Source organism: Xenopus tropicalis, chromosome 3, assembly GCF_000004195.4.
Source record: "Xenopus tropicalis strain Nigerian chromosome 3, UCB_Xtro_10.0, whole genome shotgun sequence".
In the NCBI taxonomy this organism is placed as follows: domain Eukaryota; kingdom Metazoa; phylum Chordata; class Amphibia; order Anura; family Pipidae; genus Xenopus; species Xenopus tropicalis.
Genome location: NC_030679.2, coordinates 67902337 through 67922316, shown reverse-complemented (window position 1 = coordinate 67922316; position 19980 = coordinate 67902337). Strand labels below are relative to the sequence as shown.

The following is a 19980-nucleotide window of genomic DNA, read 5'->3' as shown; positions in this document are numbered from 1 at the left end:
GTGCTTTCACCAGTGTATGATCAAAATAAGAGGTACAAATTAGTTCATGGCTGCTGAAGATACAAAACATCATGCAGAGAGCTGTCTTTGGGAACGTTTTAATGAGGAGAAGAGGTCATCAGAGTGTGACATTGCTTTTCAGAATTCTTCAAGAACAACACAGACTTCCTGTTCCAAATGTGGTAAAGAATAAAACAACCTTAGTAGTAATCTTACAACTTTTGAACCGTGTACCTTGGAAATACAGTGCTCATTTTGTAGCTTTAGTTAGTTATCTCAAAGAAACTGTGCTATATTTTCCAACCATGTGCCCTGATTTCCAAAGTACAGTAAAAATAATACAATTCTATGTTTGTACAGCTTCATTCAGGCATCTAAAGAAATGGGATGTTTTGTTGCATTGGGTAAAACAAAACAGCGTCGGGAGATCTATCTATTTCTATGTTTATTGACATTGCACTGACTGACTCATGTGCATAAAAGCCCATGTAACTGTTCCCCAGTAGAGTAGCTCATTCGTATTTCATCCGATTGCAATGTCTGGGTGCTTGTCAGTTATATCATATGCCAGGCACACACTGTAACACTGCATGCTTTAACTGAAAGCAAATGCTTGTGAAGCAGATAAAGTTACCATATCAGTGGTTACAACTATTATTAAAAATCTATATATTAACATGTCTCACTTTTAAAGTCACATCTAAATGTACTTATTTTATAGATGTTTGTTTACTAAGTCTCATGATCATGAGCATTAAAGTGGCAAACTGACATCACTGGGCTGTGGCATTCTATTTCTTTACCCTAAAGCATGATAATACATTTGTTTAATTGAAAACAATTAGTAAACCTGCTCCTGGCTGGTGCTTACTAATGAGTGTGAGACTGCTAGGCATGTCTATACTCAGCATGCTGCCTGCCACCTAACACTGTCTGGAGAAGAGCAGCGGGGAGGAGCAAACTTTAAACAGCTCTATAAATTGACTTCAATGGTAACAATCACGCTTGTCTAATGATTATACTTCAAGGCAAACATGAAAATGTCCACAGAAAAATTGTGTCTTTGATTTAAATTTTTTTTCTGATTACAAAAAACTAAGTTTATTTTAATATTATTTTAATGTTTCTGTGGAAAATCATACAAAATTAGGACAGTGCTTATATTGGTAGCTTTACTCTGGTAGCTTTTTTGAAAAATGGAAAGGAAATAGACTTTGCTGCTATTTTGATACTGTCAGAGGACCTCAAAAGAATGCAAATTGCATGGTCTTATACTGTGTAAGCAGCACTCCAAGGTTATATACCCACAATCAACTTGAGAAGGTTCTTCGTTTCATTCAACATTTAGCCACATTTTCTATCCACTGTCAGACTAAAAGCAATTGAAAAATGTGTCCCATTGTTTGTCAGTGGAGCATACATGACTAGTTAGGATTACAGAGAATAAATTGTCTATAGACATCTTTGTATTTCTGTTTACTAGCACGAATGATCATTTTAAGTGAACAACCAAAATTTTGGTTATCTCAACTGTACATGTACAGTATCTGTCGCTATAAGAATACATGGTGCAAGGTCATAGATAGTGAAAACAGAAAAGTTGTTCTAAAAACACACTAAATATAATTGAAATTAATCATTGCTTGCAACTGGATTATTGGAAAGATTTTATTTTCCAAACAGCTACTTACCTAAGCCTTCCTAATCATTTTATCCTCCCTTAAACCCACCCCCAATTAAAATAGATGAACTGCCATATTATAATGTGTAAATAAAAATTATCCAGTAGAAAACATTCTGTTGGTAGCCTCATCAAAGAAAAATGTCACTGTTCTCCCCTGTTCCCTTTCCTATCCTATCCCCCTACCTAACAGCTCAGCAAAAAACACCCACGCCTATCTCTTCTTCCTTCCATCCCACCCTTTTTTAAACAATTCCTGTTCAAACAACCCTCTTACTGATTCATACCTACCTGTATTCTCTAACTAAACATTTCAACAGAAATGTGTTTGTTTTCCACAACAAAATCGGCCTAAAATTGGTTGATTTACAGTCCCCCTCGCAGTGGGCTATGTGCATGGGGAATTGTGCAAATAAATAAAATAAACAATTTAGGAGTGCAGAGACCTGCAGACTGAGCTCTAAATCTTGTGTGACCTGTGTTAGGGCAAAGACACATGGAGCTACTAGCAGCAGCTACTTTTTCACGGCTACTAAACGCCAAAAAATACCCTGCCATAGACAATACTGAGAATTGCCTTTGCTAAAACACATGGTGAGACCATTATCAGTAAATGATCAGCATTGTCTATTTTAGTAGCTGCTAATAGTGTCTCTATATGTCTTCACACTTAGCTGCACTAGATTTAAAAGTGGCAGGCAGGGGGAAGAACATAGCCATCCTCCTCTCCTGCCCTTAAAGGAACAGTAACACCAAAAAATGAAAGCGTATAAAAGTAACTAAAATATAATGTGCTGCTGCCGTGCACTGGTAAAAGTTGTGTGTTTACTTCAGAAAGTCTACTATAATTTATATAAATAAGCTGCTATGTAGCCATGGAGGCAGCCATTCAAAGGAGAAAAGGCACAGGCACACAGCAGATAACAGATAGAACACTATTGTATTCTACAGGACTTATTAGTTATCTGCTATGTAACCTGTGCCTTTTCTCCTTTTTTCCAGCTTGAATGGCTGCCCCCGTGGCTACACAGCAGCTTATTATATAAATTATAGTAGTGTTACTGTAGCAAACACACCAGTTTTGCCAGTGCAGGGCAACAGTGCATTATATTTTTATTACTTTAAAGCTCTTTCATTTTTTAGTGTTACTGTTCCTTTAACTTGCCCATTATTCTGAGGATGTGCTTGTAACTGATCACCTGAATTTTTATCCAGCGTTTAGTGCAGAGTGTAGAGTGCAGGGGAGGGCAAGTGCCTTTCTGAATGAGCATCAAGGGGGTCACAACGCCTTCAGGGTCATAAATGACACATTTAGAGTTTCGTTTCAACAAATGGGGGTTAAGGGGCATGTTTGTATCATCCCTGCTGTTGCCTTTATCTTTGTTTTATCATTCAGTCAGCATGACTGATAGCTGCTAGCCAGTTGTTTAGAGGAGATATTTAGAGGCATAATATTTATTTATTATCTGTTATTAATATAGCGCTGACACATTTATGTAGTGCTTTAGAGACATTACACATTATTTACATCAATCCTTAACCCCAGCATAAGGCATTTAAGGTCCCTATCACATTAACACACATACAAGGGCCATACCAGATCACTTGAAAATTCAGGGACACCTCTAAATAATGCATGTTGCAGGGCTCCAAAACCTATTAGTGCAGCCCTTTGGGCTGTATTTTCTAGATGTGCCCATGATTTTCAAGTTATCTGGTAACCCAAATTATATCAGAAGTCAGTTAATTTGCTATAGGGCAGGAATTAAGCAGAGAGCCTGTTTCAGATGGGGAGGATGTCTCAGTGCCTCTCCCTTTCCACCCCTCATGAATACAGTGGTGCTGAATGCAGACAGTGCGGTATTCACATGGAGCTGCTTACTTTTCAGTACATTTCTTGCATGACACTAAAGGCTGCTGCAAGGGATATACAGGTACGTGGAGTTTTCCCCTGCCTTTCCTGTACCTTACTAGAGTCCTCATGTCAATTTCAAGTGGGCCTCAGAATGCCATACACACAGGCAGGGTAGAGAAGGCAGAGTATGTGAGGTGTGAACAGGTTAACAATGTGGGTGATTACAGCCTGAGCCTGAGGTGTGAACACTGCAGGGGATGAACAATGTAGGGATTAAAAGGTGTGAACAACACAGGGGATTACATTTTTAAACAATACAGGGGGTTTTACAGCCTGAATCCGAGATGTTAACCATGCAGGGGGGCAGTACTGATACAATTTAAAGCTTACACAAAGGTAAGTTATCAAAGAAGCCGGCCCACGGGCCGCCAGTTGGACAGCACTGCCATAGAGTATAATGATACAATGGGGTCATTTATAAACACTGTGCAAATTTGCACCTGGGCATGAGCAGTAACCCATGGCAACCAATCAGTGACAGTGATTAGCATTTTTAAAAGCTGCAGGTAGAACAATAAAAGCAAACATTTAATTAACTGACATAGGTTACGCTCACAGTAAGATTTGCCCAGTGTTTCTAAATGAGAGCCAGAAACTCTTTACCTCCTGTATTGGCATCTAAAAGTACAGTGTTCCCATTATATAATGGTAGAGTCCTCCCAGCATATAATAGTGTAGATGTCCACAGCATACCTTAAACAACAGAAGGCCAAATGCCCACCAGGGGAAGTTAAACTAGATTCTCTAGCACTTATGGGCCAGATGGTGGGTGCTGTTAAACGAGAAAGCCCATACAGCTTCCATTGCTGATTTGGTTGGAGAATGGTGAATGGTAGTGGAATTATGGTAAACTGAATGATTTATAATAATTATTAACTTACCACAATGCATATAAAGCTGTGGGGGAGAACTCTATCCAGTAAGAGACCCTGTTCAGGGAAAAGGTACACAGATTAGATAGATAGATAGATAGATAAATAGATGATAGAATTATACAGCTATAGCACAAATATTAACAGCAAAATGCATCAGTCATGAAAGGGAAAATATAAATTACATCTACCATGCATTTCCTTGTCTTTTATTTATTTGTAACTTTTATAAGCAATACTGTATCATGTGTAGCATTTTGGAATCATGCTTAACTTACTCTTTTTTGCTTCTGTGGATTCTAAAATTTACTTCAAATATTTCCTTGGCTTAATTCTTCTCTTAGTAATTACATTTTAGTTTTCTATTTATTTTAGCTTATAAGACAATAATAAAACTGTGTTATCCAAACAACTGTTAGGTGCTATATATACAGTAGAGGAACATTTTTAATTTATAATTTTTTTATATTGAATGGAAGAATTTGAAAGGCATTCCTTTAGTATTATGTTGTGTTCATTACTGTTAAGGAGCTTGCTTTGCTTACTATGTAACCTCTTCGTGATCTGCCTCTTGTGATGATATAAAGACCAATGTGATGCGTTTTCCTAGATGTCAGTTTTCCTTATTTTTAGTGTTTGTTTCCACTTTAATGAGAATCTAAACTTTTATCTGTGTAGACACATGGTACACTTTGTTAGTAGAATTGCATTCACTTTGGCACCAAAGCAGCTGGAATTTTTTACTTTAAACTGAAAAATAGTTGACAGCAATTGTCTTTCTGCTTGACATTCTAATGTAGCTTACATGCACAGAGAGAAGAAGAGGGGTGAACAGAAAACCCAGCAGTCACCTTTTGAGGATCAAAAATGCCCACTTTTGTCTTTTCTTTGTACTTAATACCAGCTGACTAGTAAATGTCTTACCTTATGATAACAAAGCGAGCTGTTCCTCCACCCCTAAAAACGTGTGATTGTTAACTGAATACCAACTGTTTTCTGTGATTTTAGTTTGTGTTCCGATAGGCCTGTTAAACAGAGGTAAACGTTCAGGTATTCTGGTTTTTCATTGTCATCTACTGCATCAGGAATATTTTATTCTTTAATGAGAATCCTGCAACTAATACGGCTCAGACATTTCTTTTTATGTGTGTTTTATAGAAAATAAACTTTCAGCAGCATCTAGGGAATCTAACATGAAACATATTACTATAAAATGGAGACAAACGAGCTAATGACAGAAGAAACAGAATATAATATTCACAATACAATGCTTCTTGGGGATTTCATAGGTGTGTTTTGGGCAGATTTCCAGTGTGCCCTGAAAAACATATTTTTCAACCTGTTGCTAAGATAACTAAAACAGTTAGTTAATATCATTTTTGTAATGTGGGATTGAATAAAGACCTTTATAAAGTACAGCTATGTGTGTTAATTATTTTAATGAGGCCTTAACCATGTACAGATGTTAATGCTACTTAACCATTTTTGTAAATATTTGTGGTTAATAATAATAATAATAATAATAATAACAACAATTATTATTATTATTATTAATAATAATAATAATAATAATAATAATAATAATAATAATATTATAAATAAGAATACTAGGGATGAAAAGCCAAGTGTATATGATAGGAATGTATGATTCTGCTGTAATAGTCTCATGCAGTATGAGGATATCGCACCTAGTTCCAGTGAAAGTAAATATTAATGTGGTGGCATACAATGGCAGAAATTTGGGGATGGCTTTCCTGTTTCAGTACATTCGCTTCCTTATGCACAAAGCAAGTTCTGTACAGAATGAGTTTGGGTTCGAGACAGGACTGTCCTGCATGGAGGCGTGGCCTCAACCCAACTGAACAGCTGCCAGCAAGCCAGGCCTAATCACATAGCACCAGTGTCCAACAGTACTAATGTGTTTATGATGTAATGGAAACAATTTCCACCTACAATCTTGGCAATGTCTTCCAAGAAATTTTTCCCAGATGACTTTCCTAGAGCAGAAGAGGGAGGACCAGCCTTATAGTAATACCCTTGGTTTTGGAATGAAATGGACTTCCAGTTGTCCATAGTATATGTACAGTAATTAAGGAAAAGCTTGATTGCACTTACATCTGGTGTGTGAAGTGAATTTGTAGTTGACAGTTCACAGTGCAGCAATTACTGACAACTAGCAGTGTATTTTTGTAGCTATATTTTATGTTAACTACTAGCAACATTAGTTTAGCAACATGTCTTGTTTTCCTAATAGGGACATTTCTGGCAGAGTGCCCTGCAGAAATGCTTATCATGAGAGTAGACAAAACAAAGGCAGAAGACTGTTTGCATGTTCCCTGCCAGGACAAATGGTTAACTGATGACATCTTCCTTTCACTTCCTTCATTTCCATCCTGCAATAGGCAAATAAATAGCGACATGATAGGGGAGATTCCATTTTTCAAACTTTACTGTGTTCAGCTAAAGAATTAAACAGCATGTAGAATCTTATCAAAGTTCCATTTAGATTTATATTCATTTACCCCAAGCCTACACAAGCTTTAGACATTAAAACTGTGAATACATTTTGCCACTGCATTTTGCAGTGTTTGTAAGAACCTTAGTTGACTGGAATCATAAAAATATGGTGCTAAAATTATTTTCATCTCTCATAACTGAAAAGACTTGCTAATCCCAAAACTTTGAGTAACTTGAGTAATAATTATTCAGTTTCTTATCGGGACCCTTTTCTATTGCCCCTGAATCTTGGGATGGAGATAAAAAACTATGGCCACCTTAGACATCTATTTCTACCTTTAGGTATGTATGTGTATGAAGAGTCGCATCAATGGAGCAGTTGAAATCATGCTCATTATCTTCATATTATCATGTATTTTTCATCTGAAGGTTACAGAACAATGTACACTCAGGCACATACAAATCTTAATCTATATTGCTTTATCAAATATTTAAATCTGGAAAATGTAGCCAAAACTGCAAAACTTTGTTTCAAGTTTCAAGTTTATTGTCATATACAAATAACAATGAAGCATCATTACTGTAATGAAATTTTTTGACCCGTGTTCCTCCCAACTTTACATAGACAAACAAAACAAAACAAACAAAAAAAAAAAATCAAATATTAAACATAATAAAAGTGTGCAATAAAGGTACAAGTATTTACAATAATAAAATGCAATGCAATATTTGAAATTGTGCAGTGAGGATTTAAAGTGGCTTTGCTTAAAGTGACACTGGGAAGAGTCCAGTAGTTATGGGGAGTGTGTGTTGGTTTGGGTAGAATGTCAGCAGTTCAGAAGCCTGATGGCTTGTGGGTAGAAACTGTCTCTGTATCTGCTGGTGCGGGTCTGGATGCTCCTGTACCGCCTGCCTGATGGTAGGAGTGTGAAAAGACTGTGGCTGGGGTGGCTGGGGTCAGAGAGGATCCGCTGCATCTTCCTCCTACAGCGCTGTCTGTACAGGTCCTGCATGGCCGGCAGTTCAGTCCTGGTGATGCGCTCTGCTGATCTCACCACCCTCTGCAGAGCTTTGCGGTCCAAGGCATTACAGCTGCCATACCAGGTGATGATACAGCCAGACAGAATACTCTCAATGGTGCATCGATAGAAGTTTGTGAGTATTCTGGAGTCCATGCCGAACCTTTGCAGGCGCCGCAGAAAGAAGAGCCGCTGTCTTGCAGCTTTTGTGATCACACCAACATGGTGAGACCAACTTAGATCCTCACTGATATTGATGCCCAGGAATCTGAAGCAGCTGACTCTCTCCACCTCTGCTCCCTCCTTTGCTTAATTAAATGATGTTTATTTATGGAAATAACCTAAAAGCTTACATTTTACAGCATCTTATCTCCAACATGTCCTTGAATACAAAGATAAAATATCCTAAAAATGAATGCTGATGTTCTTCCAAACAGTTTGATGCCCAATGTGTATAGGGGTATCAAAGTGCAGCATGTAAAGACCCGAAAATGAAAATATTGCATATAAACTGGCAAAGACTTTACTGTAAAGCTATCACACTACCTACATTTTATGTGTCAGAAGACGTTCCTGACACCAGAAAACCATGATTTTTTTTGTAATTTCATGGTTATGGATAAAAGTGCAGTATGCAAGGTGCAAATGTTAGAGCAATTTGCCATATTTGTTATCCATAATGCAGCATTTTTTGCCTCAGATGCCAGAGTGGGATGTTGTGTCATTTCCACACAAGTTCCAACTCTGCTTTAAGCCTGTTACACTTATTGAAATGGCTTTGGAATAACCACCAGGTCTAGGGTGGTGGTAGTCCCAGGGTTCCCCTGCATCAATAGGCACATGAACATAAGTAGTGCCATATAAATAAAAATATATACATACATGGGTAGACAGATACTCAAGATGCATACTTTTACAAGCAATGTGGCATATAGAAGCCCTAAAAAAATATATTGTACTCAAAGTTTTAAGGGCGAATACTTGTAATCAAGAACAATGCAGAATCCAAAATAACCACAAAGTATGGTAAAGCCAATCAGAGCAACAGAAAAAAAATATTGCACAGTAAGCTCTGTGGTCAAATCTTCTTATACGAATCTTGTTACAATGAATGTTTTACTAGCATAAACAATCAAAAGCCACACAGAACTGAAATGCAATAATATTGCTAAAAATGTAATAAAACTACAGCAAAAAAATAAAAAAGAAGTTACACTAGAAATAGAAAAAAATAAGAGAAAAAAAATTGATAATATTGAAAAAGTTAAACGTTTGTATATGTATGTATATATGTGTGAATAATTGTCGAGCTGTGAATTGTGTATGTGTGCTGTGAGTATTCAAAAGCCCCTGCACCATAAGTTTTAGTTTGAAAAGTGTGTCTGCATATACAGGTATGGGACCCATTGCTCGGGACCTGGGGTTTTCTGGATAAGGGGTCTTTCTGTAATTCAGATCTCCTACCTTAAGTCTGCTAAAAAAAATATTTAAATAGTAGTTAAACCCAATAGGATTGTTTTGGCTCCAATAAGGATTAATTATATCTTAGTTGGGATCAAGTACAAGGTACTGTTTTATTATTACAGAGAAAAAGAAAATTTTTAAAAATGTGATTTATTTGATTAAAATGGAGTCTATGGGAGATGGTCTTTCCGTAATTTGGAACTTTCTGGATAATGGGTTTCTGGATAAGGGGTCCGATACCTGTAATAGAAAATGTCAGAATATGTTAGAAAATGCTGAAAGGTGAAGGAAACCAATGAGGGGCACCATGTGTCCACTAAAGGTAGAAGGAAGTTTTTACAGTTTTTAGAAAATACAATCTACAAGTTATGGCACTTAATTTCATCCCTAGGCGACTGGGCTGGCCTGTGCCCACCAATGCTGCGTTTTTTTTTACCTTGCACTGGAGTTTTTTGCTGGTGTGTGGTGCAGAGCACAACCAGACCCCAGGCAGGTGTGCTCTGTGCATGAACACTAAGGGGCAGATTTATTATGCTGTGTAAAAAAACGATGACAAAATTTGCCACACATTGCCAGGCTTTGCTGTGTAAAAAATGGTGTCAAATCTGCATAATTTTTTACATGTTTTTTCTTCCTACAGAACTTACGTAAAATAACAGCATACAATCTGGTCTTTATATGGCAAACTCTATTTATTTTACACAGATTTTTACACCCTTTTTTTCGGTTCATTTCATTTTACACAGCATAATAAATAGGCCCTATAGCCCTCTTGCCCTTCTGCCTGGGGTCATGGTAAATGAGCAGTTTGCTCACTCAGGAACTTTTTTATGTTACTTAGCAAAATCATGTTTCCTTGGCACTATATCATGAAAAATAAATGCTAATTTTTTAGCTTATTGCATATTCATTCACATCAATATAGCAGACAGGTTTTCAGTAGACCGCCATAGTAAAATGTCTCCTTACTAGAACCAATATTTCCTAATAGCTGTCATGCAGTAACAAACATGTTTTACATTTTTTTTGTGTAGGGACAATTTCACTTATGATTTAACTCAGTAGCACACGTTATAACACTTTAGTTCCTAGAACTACATTTTATGTCCCAGACCACACACTGAGTAAAAATGCTGTGAGGTCTTGTAACTGAAGCATCTAATTACTAGACACAATGTTGTCCCTTACATTTTGTTTCTCTTGACCTGTTGCTAAGCACAGGCATATGATCTGCATTTTAAAGCAGATCTGTCAGTTTTTGTGAAAATCCTTAAACTGCAGTTCATAGAGATTTTATTTAATGTGAGGGACTTATTACCTATTGGCATGCTACAATACAATATTGTGATCCTTATGACGTTGCCGTTTTTAGAGGTCAATTTATACAGGTTTGAGAAAGAAATTGCAACAAAACTAGCAAGTTAAAAAAAAAAAAGAACAAAAACACAGATTAGTTGTGATCACTTTTTGTCTCAAAAAAGAATTGCATTAAGTTTTTGCCACGGTCACACAAATAATGCCTATGATTAAGTGCGCATGTGCACAAAACGCGTCAGGCGTCCAGATATTTTAACGGATATGAATAAAGGCTTAGGGGCACATTTACTTATCCACGAACGCTCCGAGCATTTGTTCGATCAGTCCAATCATATTTTCTGTGACTTTTTCGAAGCTTGCGCGACTTTTGCGTATTTTTAGCGCGAAATAATCGGATCGGTTTTGCCGCTGTTTACAATCGTTCGGTACGAAAATTTCAAGAACGCCAATACGATATTATCGTGACTAATACGATTTTTTCGTAAGCATTTTCGTGATATTTGCTATCTTCAGAAATTTTCGTTACCAATCCGAATTTTTCCCATTCGGGATTCGAACTCGTATTTTGATAAATCTGCATATTACTACATATCATGGCTGTTCGGTGGGCTCCTGAAGTGGTTTTTGGATGATTCTGATTGCTCCCCTAGGCTACGGGTTCGGGGCTTCAAGCACCCGGACCAGGCATCGACGGTGGTGAGTTGCTCCACACTGTTAAATTATTAATCGGAAGCTGGCTTGGATGCGTGGGGTGACGGGCCTGGGGTGTATATACCCGGGCCATCTTCTGATTTGGGTACTTTTAGCGTGAAATTACTGGTTTAAATAAATCAGTCAGTGTGTTGCCAGGATTTGACTACTATAATTGTCAGTATATTTAGTAGTTTACGGTCACACAAATACATTAAATGTCATACATTATAGGTACTTGTATCTAAAGCCACTCTTCCATGTAGCTGCTCTTGACACCACTTGGGCTGTCCCACCTCCTGTTGCGCATAACAAGCATTGGTTTATCAATGTAGGGGAACGCTAGTCTATAGAATTAATCTATAGTATTATAGATTAGCATTGTATTTCACAGTTTGCCTTCCTTTGAATTTGAAATAACACTGGGAAGAAGACTTAGCCAGTGATGTAAGTACAACATGTCCAACTTTTATTTAAGCAATACTGCCATGGAAAAACATGTTTTCTTTCAAAACGCATCAGTTAATAGAGCTTCTCCAGCAGAATCCTACATTGAAGCAAAAGCACAAACAAATGTTTTTATATTTGATTTTGACATTTCACATGGAGGTTTGCAGACAAACCTCCTTATTCTAAATGGTCTTAAGACATCACATCTCTCACCTTCATTTAATTTCACAAAATGCCTTACCTTCACCAAAGAGTAAAATATTCTAGCATTTAAATACAGAGAAGGGGTTGTCTTTCATCCTCTCTCATTATAAACACCCTAAAAGCACTGTTTACTTTTGGTGAGTTGTAGTTCACCAATTTTTTATGTTAATTTAAAGAAGCACAATAATCACCACAGTATTAAATTCAAAAATGTTTTATTGAAGTTGTGATCACATTTTCTTAGCTGCTTGGCACATAATTATTTAAAATACATAGTTAAATAGTAAGTTGGGTTGAAAAAAAGACTAATAATAATGCCTATATATAACCTGCCTAACTACTAGTTGATCCAGAGGAAGGCAAAAAACCCCATCTGAAGCCTCTCTAATTTGCCGCAAAGGGGAAAAAATTCCTTCCTGACTCCAAGATGGCAATCGGACCAGTCCCTGGATCAACTAGTACTAAGAGCTATCTCCCATAACCCTGTATTCCCTCACTTGTACTGAGAGCTATCTCCCATACCCTGTATTCCCTCACTTGTACTGAGAGCTATCTCCCATAACCCTGTATTCCCTCACTTGTACTGAGAGCTATCTCCCATAACCCTGTATTCCCTCACTTGTACTGAGAGCTATCTCCCATAACCCTGTATTCCCTCACTTGTACTAAGAGCTATCTCCCATAACCCTGTATTCCCTCACTTGTACTAAGAGCTATCTCCCATAACCCTGTATTCCCTCACTTGTACTAAGAGCTATCTCCCATAACCCTGTATTCCCTCACTTGCTAAGAAGCCATCCAGCCCCTTCTTAAAGTTATATAATGTATCAGCCAGCACGACTGATTCGGGTAGGGAATTCCCTCCCCCACGTTGTCACTTTAATAGCACAGTTAACACTTTACTGTGAGTTGCAGTTCACCATTACATATTTAACAAAGGAGTAAACTAATCTAGCATTTTAATTTAGCAATCAGAGAAGGGGTATTCTTTTATCTGTTTATTATAAAAAAAAGCCTTCCCTTGCATCTATAGGAAATGCAAATCCTCAATACAAATAAACTAAATTATGTACAATTACTTACAGTGCTCTTCTAATTGTTTTTGTAGCTTTCATTTTTTTTTTTTGTTTCCAAGATTTTTGCCGTTTTTAAACTGATGAATAATGGATTTGTTGCAACAGTGCCACCAGCTGGAAAGTTTTGCCGACTGTCTGCCATAGGGAAAAAATTAAGGCTAAGAAAAAAAACCTGTTCTAATATTGGAAAAATGATCATCTGAATCCTAAAATAGCTTGGAAATGTATGGAAAAGCAAAATTATCCAGTTGTGATTATTACTAAATATGTGTAAAATGGTCGTTTTAATAGTGATAGTCAAACTATGCTATTATGCAGGATTTTTCTACTGAGCCTGCATGATTTCTTACACATTTACTGCTTAGTGTTGGTTATATGTTTTTATCTTTAGTGGAAACAGGGAAAATACAAGCCACTCCTACAGGTAAACATAGAAAATTGATTTTCTATATTTTGTTTTGATTTAAGAATCATTATCAACATATCTTTATAGTAAAGAGTAGCTTTGCAAATATTTTAGACCCTTTATGTCAATTGAAATTCTTCACAGGCACACTGTGACCATCAAATGTATAGGAGCTGTTTTTTAAAGCCACAAAAACAAAGTATAGAAGAACTGTTATGACACCCTGCACAATCCAAAGGCAATAATAATTCATAGGTCATAAGAGTTTAAAAAATAAAACTTTGCTTATTTCCTATTCCTTTTGCAGTACTCAAGATGAGAACTAAAAACCACCATCACTATTTTTAAATAACAAGCTTATTTTTAACTGTACCAGAGTGATACCAAACTTTCCAGTGCTTGTTGCAGTTTGGGACACCTAATGGAGAAAAGAAGTTGAGAGACTGAGCAGAAATCACTGCTTCCCACCGTGTTGGATAAACATGTTGCATGTGGTACTGGTACTGGCAAGTTAGAATCAGGAGCAACAACTGGAGCAGGTGAGTACCAGAGAGCAAGCAAATAAATCAAAAATTACTTAGCGAGGATTTTATCTAGGAACTGAGATTGGCACTGGGATTTAATGATGTGGTTTATAAAGGCACATAATAGCTGTTGATTTATGGGCAGGGCTGTGCCACCAATGTGCATTATAGCAGGACTGTCACTGTTACCTGTCACTTACTTTACTCCCAAAGAATGCCCCAGTTTATTGGACACTGCATCCTACAATGTAGGCAAATGCTAAAGATTCAATAAGTAGCTGCTCCCTACGACTCTATAAACTGATTGCAAAGGGGTAGGTTGTGCTTGCCACACATATATAACTATAATTATCATAACACACTATTATTTGGGTTTAGTTTGTCTTGTGGAGCCTCCTAATGGTGTATTGCTAGATCCCACTAGATGGAGACACAGCTGCAAATTCTACCATTTACACTTTATCTACCCATAACTCTTGATCAGGCCCAGGCTGGCAATCTGTGGTTTCTGGCAAGTACCAGAGGGGCTGTTGTAAGATGCCATAGCCAGTCACTATTTATTGGACCTGTGGGGGCCTCTGTGTTCTTGAATAGGGCCTATATTGTATCCAAGTCCATGCCTGCTCCCAGAAAAGTTCCAGAATGAGTATAGTGCTAAATGTGAAGATAGTTGCAGAATTTACTTGCCAGTAAATGAATACTATAAATACAACCTATTTCTGTATTCTGCCACACATACACACACACACACACAAACTCTGCCAATTGCAGTGCTATAGGAAAATGTTACCACATAACAGTCTCAGTTCCAAACATATGCATATTAACTGTTTTAGTGACAGAAATGTGCGAATCTTGACTGATAATTTCTGAATATTAATGTTTGCCAGAAGTCATATGGTCAGTGCTAGAAGAGCTTGGTGTTTTTTTTATATCTATACAAAGCCCAGATATATATTTTTAATATGCCAGGAATATGTGCGTATCTTTATGCTTATTTTTAAATTCCCCTTAGTTTTCTTTTTAATTAGGAAGGCATAGATTTATTGCTGTGCAATGCAACATTTAAACCTTAATTGTTTGTTTAATACAAACAATTAAGTTAATATTGATTTATCTGCCAATGTATGCTTGACTGACCAGATGACATTTTCTTTTATGTTTCCACTACTTGTTAGTCTTATACTCATTGTTCACTTTCTTGTTGAAAGGATCAAAGAAAAGACTGCCTCACCCAGAATGACCTGCATTTGATAATTCTGGCACATATTCTTAGTGAGAAAAGAAGTGGCCTTAACCATAGAACAAACAGAAGGGGAACATGGAAGCGGCTGCTCTGCAAGATTTCAGTGAGACCAATAGATGTCCTTACATAGCTGGGAAAGAATTCCTTTTTAAAACTGCAGCTCAGCTCTTACTAGTACATCATACTAAAAAGAAATGTAAATTTTGGATGAAAATATATATACACATTGTGCCATTCTGTTTGCTTTATAATTGGATTTATTCTAAAAAGACATTTATTTTTAAAAATACATTTTCACTAGCTTTTTAAATATTCTTCTTATTTATAAAGCTGTATTCTTATCCCAATAAAGAAAACAAGATGCACATTTGCAATGACGTATCATGTGTGATGCAAATGTTGTACATACAGTAGGGCTATAATCCTGCAGTCACCCAGCAGATGTTAAAAATCAGCTTTTAGCAGTTATTTATGTATATATGAAAACAAAATCTAAATTTTATACATGCATCAAGTTCCAGGGTGTAGTTGAGCCTCATACCCTAAACACACAGAATCTGCTGCCAGTTATATGTGTCTTAACGGTTGTCACATTATACAAAAATGACTTAAACATTATCAGTGGCATAACTAGCAGTCACAGGGCTCCCTGCTAAAAATATTTTTGCCCCCCCCACCTTGACAAAGCACCAAAACAATATCACTGTTAAACATTGCTGAGGGAGAAGACAGAAATTCTTAAGATGTTGTCCAGTGAGTGTTCAGCCCTTGAGTCCTTCAGCCTACACTATGTGCTTTTAATGTTGGCAAAATGTATCAGTGGCAGGCATCTATTTTCCGTGGGGCACCTTGCACCAGCAGGACTGTGCCAGATTATCTTAAACAACTGATAGCATTACAGCATACAGGGACAGTGGAAGACTGGCTGACCCAGGACACCTGCTCTGCTGCAGACAGCAGTGAGCAGGTTCATGGACCATTCACTTCTGCCTCTGCTACCTCAATGTTAGCAGACTCCCCTGATCTTGAGCATGAGGTGAACCTGGGTCCAGACACCTAGAATCATTCTGAGGAGCTGACAGGCATGGGGGTATTACTGTCTGAGGATGAGAACATGACAGTTCCCAGCACATCAGCAGTAGGGTATGTCCATCATGTTTACAGAATGGCAAGGGCAGCACTCTAGCTATTGGTCTAGAGCTGCAGGCTAGAACCTCTAGTGATGTAGGGGAGGATTATAATGATGGCAAGGACAGAGCCTGGTCGCTGTCACAGAAAGATCTCAGCAACAGTTCAGAGAGGAAACTGTATATTATTGATCGCTGGCATCAGAGAGTAATCTCCTCAAAGATATATCCTTCTTTCCCCAGTGCTGCCTCATTCGCCTTTATACTTGTGCTGCTGCTGCTGCATCTGCAGCTAAGGTTTTTCTTGGTGGCAGTTGTCACTTAAGGGTCCTTCTGTTTGTTGTAGGCTGTTTGTCTGGGTGGCACTTGTAAAAGTTTCTGGCAAATTGGAAAATACAGTGTTTTTGTACGTAAGTCTAGCTGCTTGTTTGCACTCTGGTGAGACAGCTACATTTACTACAGTGCATTATGACTGTAAAATTAAAAGGGGGTTTTGGTCAAGTTGATTTGGAGAATTTCTGTGCTGAGAAAATGGGAAAATGGATATCTTGATGGTATACTATTGATGGAGAAGTCAGCGCCATGTTTTGCAAAGAAATAGCTTTGTGGAAGCCATATTTTCTATGAAGAACAGCTGTAGCATAGCAGAATAGATCTTCTCTAATGTAGGGCAATGTATATGCTATTGCAGAGCTAAAAACACTTTAACTGCAATTGAATTTTTGCCTACCCATTGACTCCAATGCATTTTTGCCAATACGAATTTTCACAGTTTTGTACATTTTTCAGTGAAGGGAAACACTGAACATTTGCTCATCACTACTATTCAAATCTTTGAGAACATTGGCAATGCATAAAACTAATTTAAGAAAAAAAATTCACATTTTTATAAGTATGCCCGATATTAAAATGTTGCTGTTGATCATAGACCCAAGTTTAATGGATGCACCTTGTGTCTGATACACCCTTTTCTTTAAAGATTGTAATCTGTAATGAGTAGGGCTTTCTTTATTTGCCAATATATCATGACATATAATCTCACTTAAAGAACCAGAAATATAAATTTCGGAAAATAATATACATACACCGATACATTATATTGTTCTCCCATGCGTATTCACATTTTTTACAGAAATAGCCCTATTTTGTTTTTAAAACTTTAATATAAACCCTGTTTATGATGCTTTAGAGCCATTTAGTGATGAGCAAATCTGTCCCGCTCCACTTCACCGAAAAACATGTGAAAAACTGTGTTGCATTGTATGGACATTCTTTTTTACCAACTTTTTCCCCAGCAACTTTTTCCTGTGCAAAATATCCTGGTCTATAGGTCTTTTTTTTCATGGCATCTTTTTCTGCGCAGATATACATTGGAGTCTATTGGTGATTTTTTTGGGACAACATTTTTCATGCAAAATACATTGGGGTCTATGGGCCATTTGTCCCCACATTTTTACACTGCAAAAATTTTCACTGCTAAATTTTGTGATGGTTTTGCAAAAAAGAAATACCTGGCAAAAATTTCTGCTCACCACTAGTGTCAGGCCATTCTATTCTAAATGGCTTAGAGTGCTACAGCCCTGTGTGACTGCATTTACTGCTACAAAAGAACTAATTTATAGGAATGGTATTAGGGTTATTGAAGCATTCTTACAGGGCTTTGTGTATTATTCAGATTAGTTCCTGGAAGAACTAAATTATTTTTACTGGGTAGTAAGGAACAGTGTAGCAGTTTTTTTCAGGCAACTGCCTGTTCCAATGCTGGTAATTCAGGCCACCATCTCTGCACACATTTTACTTCTTCTTCTCCTCCTGTACAGTCCAAGCCTTTATCTGTATCATCTATACTAGATGTTCTACTGTACTGAGTGGTGCAAAATTAGTGGTATATCTCTATATGTTTACTCATCTGTCACATGGATTATAGTTGAAATAGACAGTAGAAGAGTGCTAACAGTCTACCTGGACTAAGGTATCCCAGTCACCCTAAATGTAACTGGATCATCTATCAAAGATGAAAAATTAATGAATATCATTCTGGTAGATAAGAAGATTGACCATATAATGCCAGAGCGCCAGGTGTTCTGTTTTGCCCCTGTTGCTTTTCTATGTGCTCAGAAGGGAGACTGTGGGATAGTTTTGTTTGAAAATTCATAAAAGATAATTTTTCTTACCTGTATGGAAAACAAATAAATGTATTTGCTGTAAAAATGCTACATCCTCTATTATAAAAATTGTATCTTAACATTATTTCTTTTTAACACTCCAGTCCATACTGCTTTTCCTTCTTCTTTTCATCATAAGGCATGCTTGGATCGCTGTGGCATATGTGTTACTCCATGAAATGCAATTATTTTAACTTGTTTTCTAGCTCAGATTTCCAACATTTTGAGCACAACAGGAATAAATAGAGAAAACATGAAGAGAGAACATTTCAAGTTGTGGTTAATGATTTCACTTGGCTTTCCAGGGTAAAGGGCTGATGACAAAATGCGCTGCCTGTTTTATTTCTTTTTCATCGTATTGTTGCTACACAACATTTTAAGAGGCTTTCACAGGCGCATGTCACTATGTAATGAAGAAGAAAGCGACTTTTATTTTTGAAAGCTTGTTGTTGCACAAAGAGATAGCTGCAGGGATGTGATACTAAATAATTATCTGAAATACAAAACCATTTAAAGAGATCACCTCAACAATTCTCCCTAGAGTTTCCTTTGAGGGGGTCATGCAATATGGATTCTAAAAGGCACAGTCACTAAAGTTAAAATAGCTTTTTTGGCTGGAAGTTCTTCTCTAACTGGGAAATTGTAGTAATAGTGGTTGTGTGCAAACTATGTGGCAAATGGGTTTTATTGGCTGGAAAACCTTGTCTATCTGGGAAATCATGTTAATACTCATGTGCAAAATATTTGAAAAGGGCATCTAAATAGGTGTTAATATTAAAAAAAAATCACAAAAACAGAAATGACTTGAGATGTATTCACTTCATTAAAATCACTATTATTCATAAATATATTTGACAAAAAATAAGATGAGAGCAAATTTTTCAGAGCCCAATGTTATAGATCCTTTTATGTAGTTGTAGAAAGCTTATCATTAACTTACCATCTAGCCAGAGGCTAGATGTAAAATTAGTTTATGAAACTAATGTATTGTTTATGTGGAATGCAAATTCTTATCAGTTCATTATGCTGAACAACACACAGCTAAAATAAACAGTTTTGTTTGTGGTGTACTTATCTGGCATACTTAGTAACTGAAATTATATTACCTGCCTTGTTACTACCCATGTAAGCTAAGGTGAATATCATCATAAATTTTTTATAAATGTATTTACAACCACTGACATTACAATTACACACAAGCCTTTAGCCTGTACTGTACTGTTGTGGATTATTGTGTACCTTTTTCTGTAACATGCTGTTTTTTGGTCAGTAAAATTATGCACTTGTTTTTAACCACTGTATTTTTCCCTAATTGCACGGGTCCCTGTGTATGTAGTTACTCTGGGTATTGTGTATCCTGAGTACAG

At 36.9% G+C, this 19980-nt stretch overlaps 1 protein-coding gene across 1 annotated transcript in view; it reads left to right on the top strand.

The window, feature by feature from the left end:
* Positions 1-893: 893 nt before the first annotated feature.
* Positions 894-19980, top strand: part of tfec (transcription factor EC) — an 85550-nt gene continuing 66463 nt past the window's right edge. The window contains exon 1 of the mRNA XM_031898969.1: positions 894-992. Coding sequence (XP_031754829.1) covers positions 990-992 — 3 coding nt within the window. The 5' untranslated portion in view covers positions 894-989. The remainder of the gene's footprint in view (positions 993-19980) is intronic.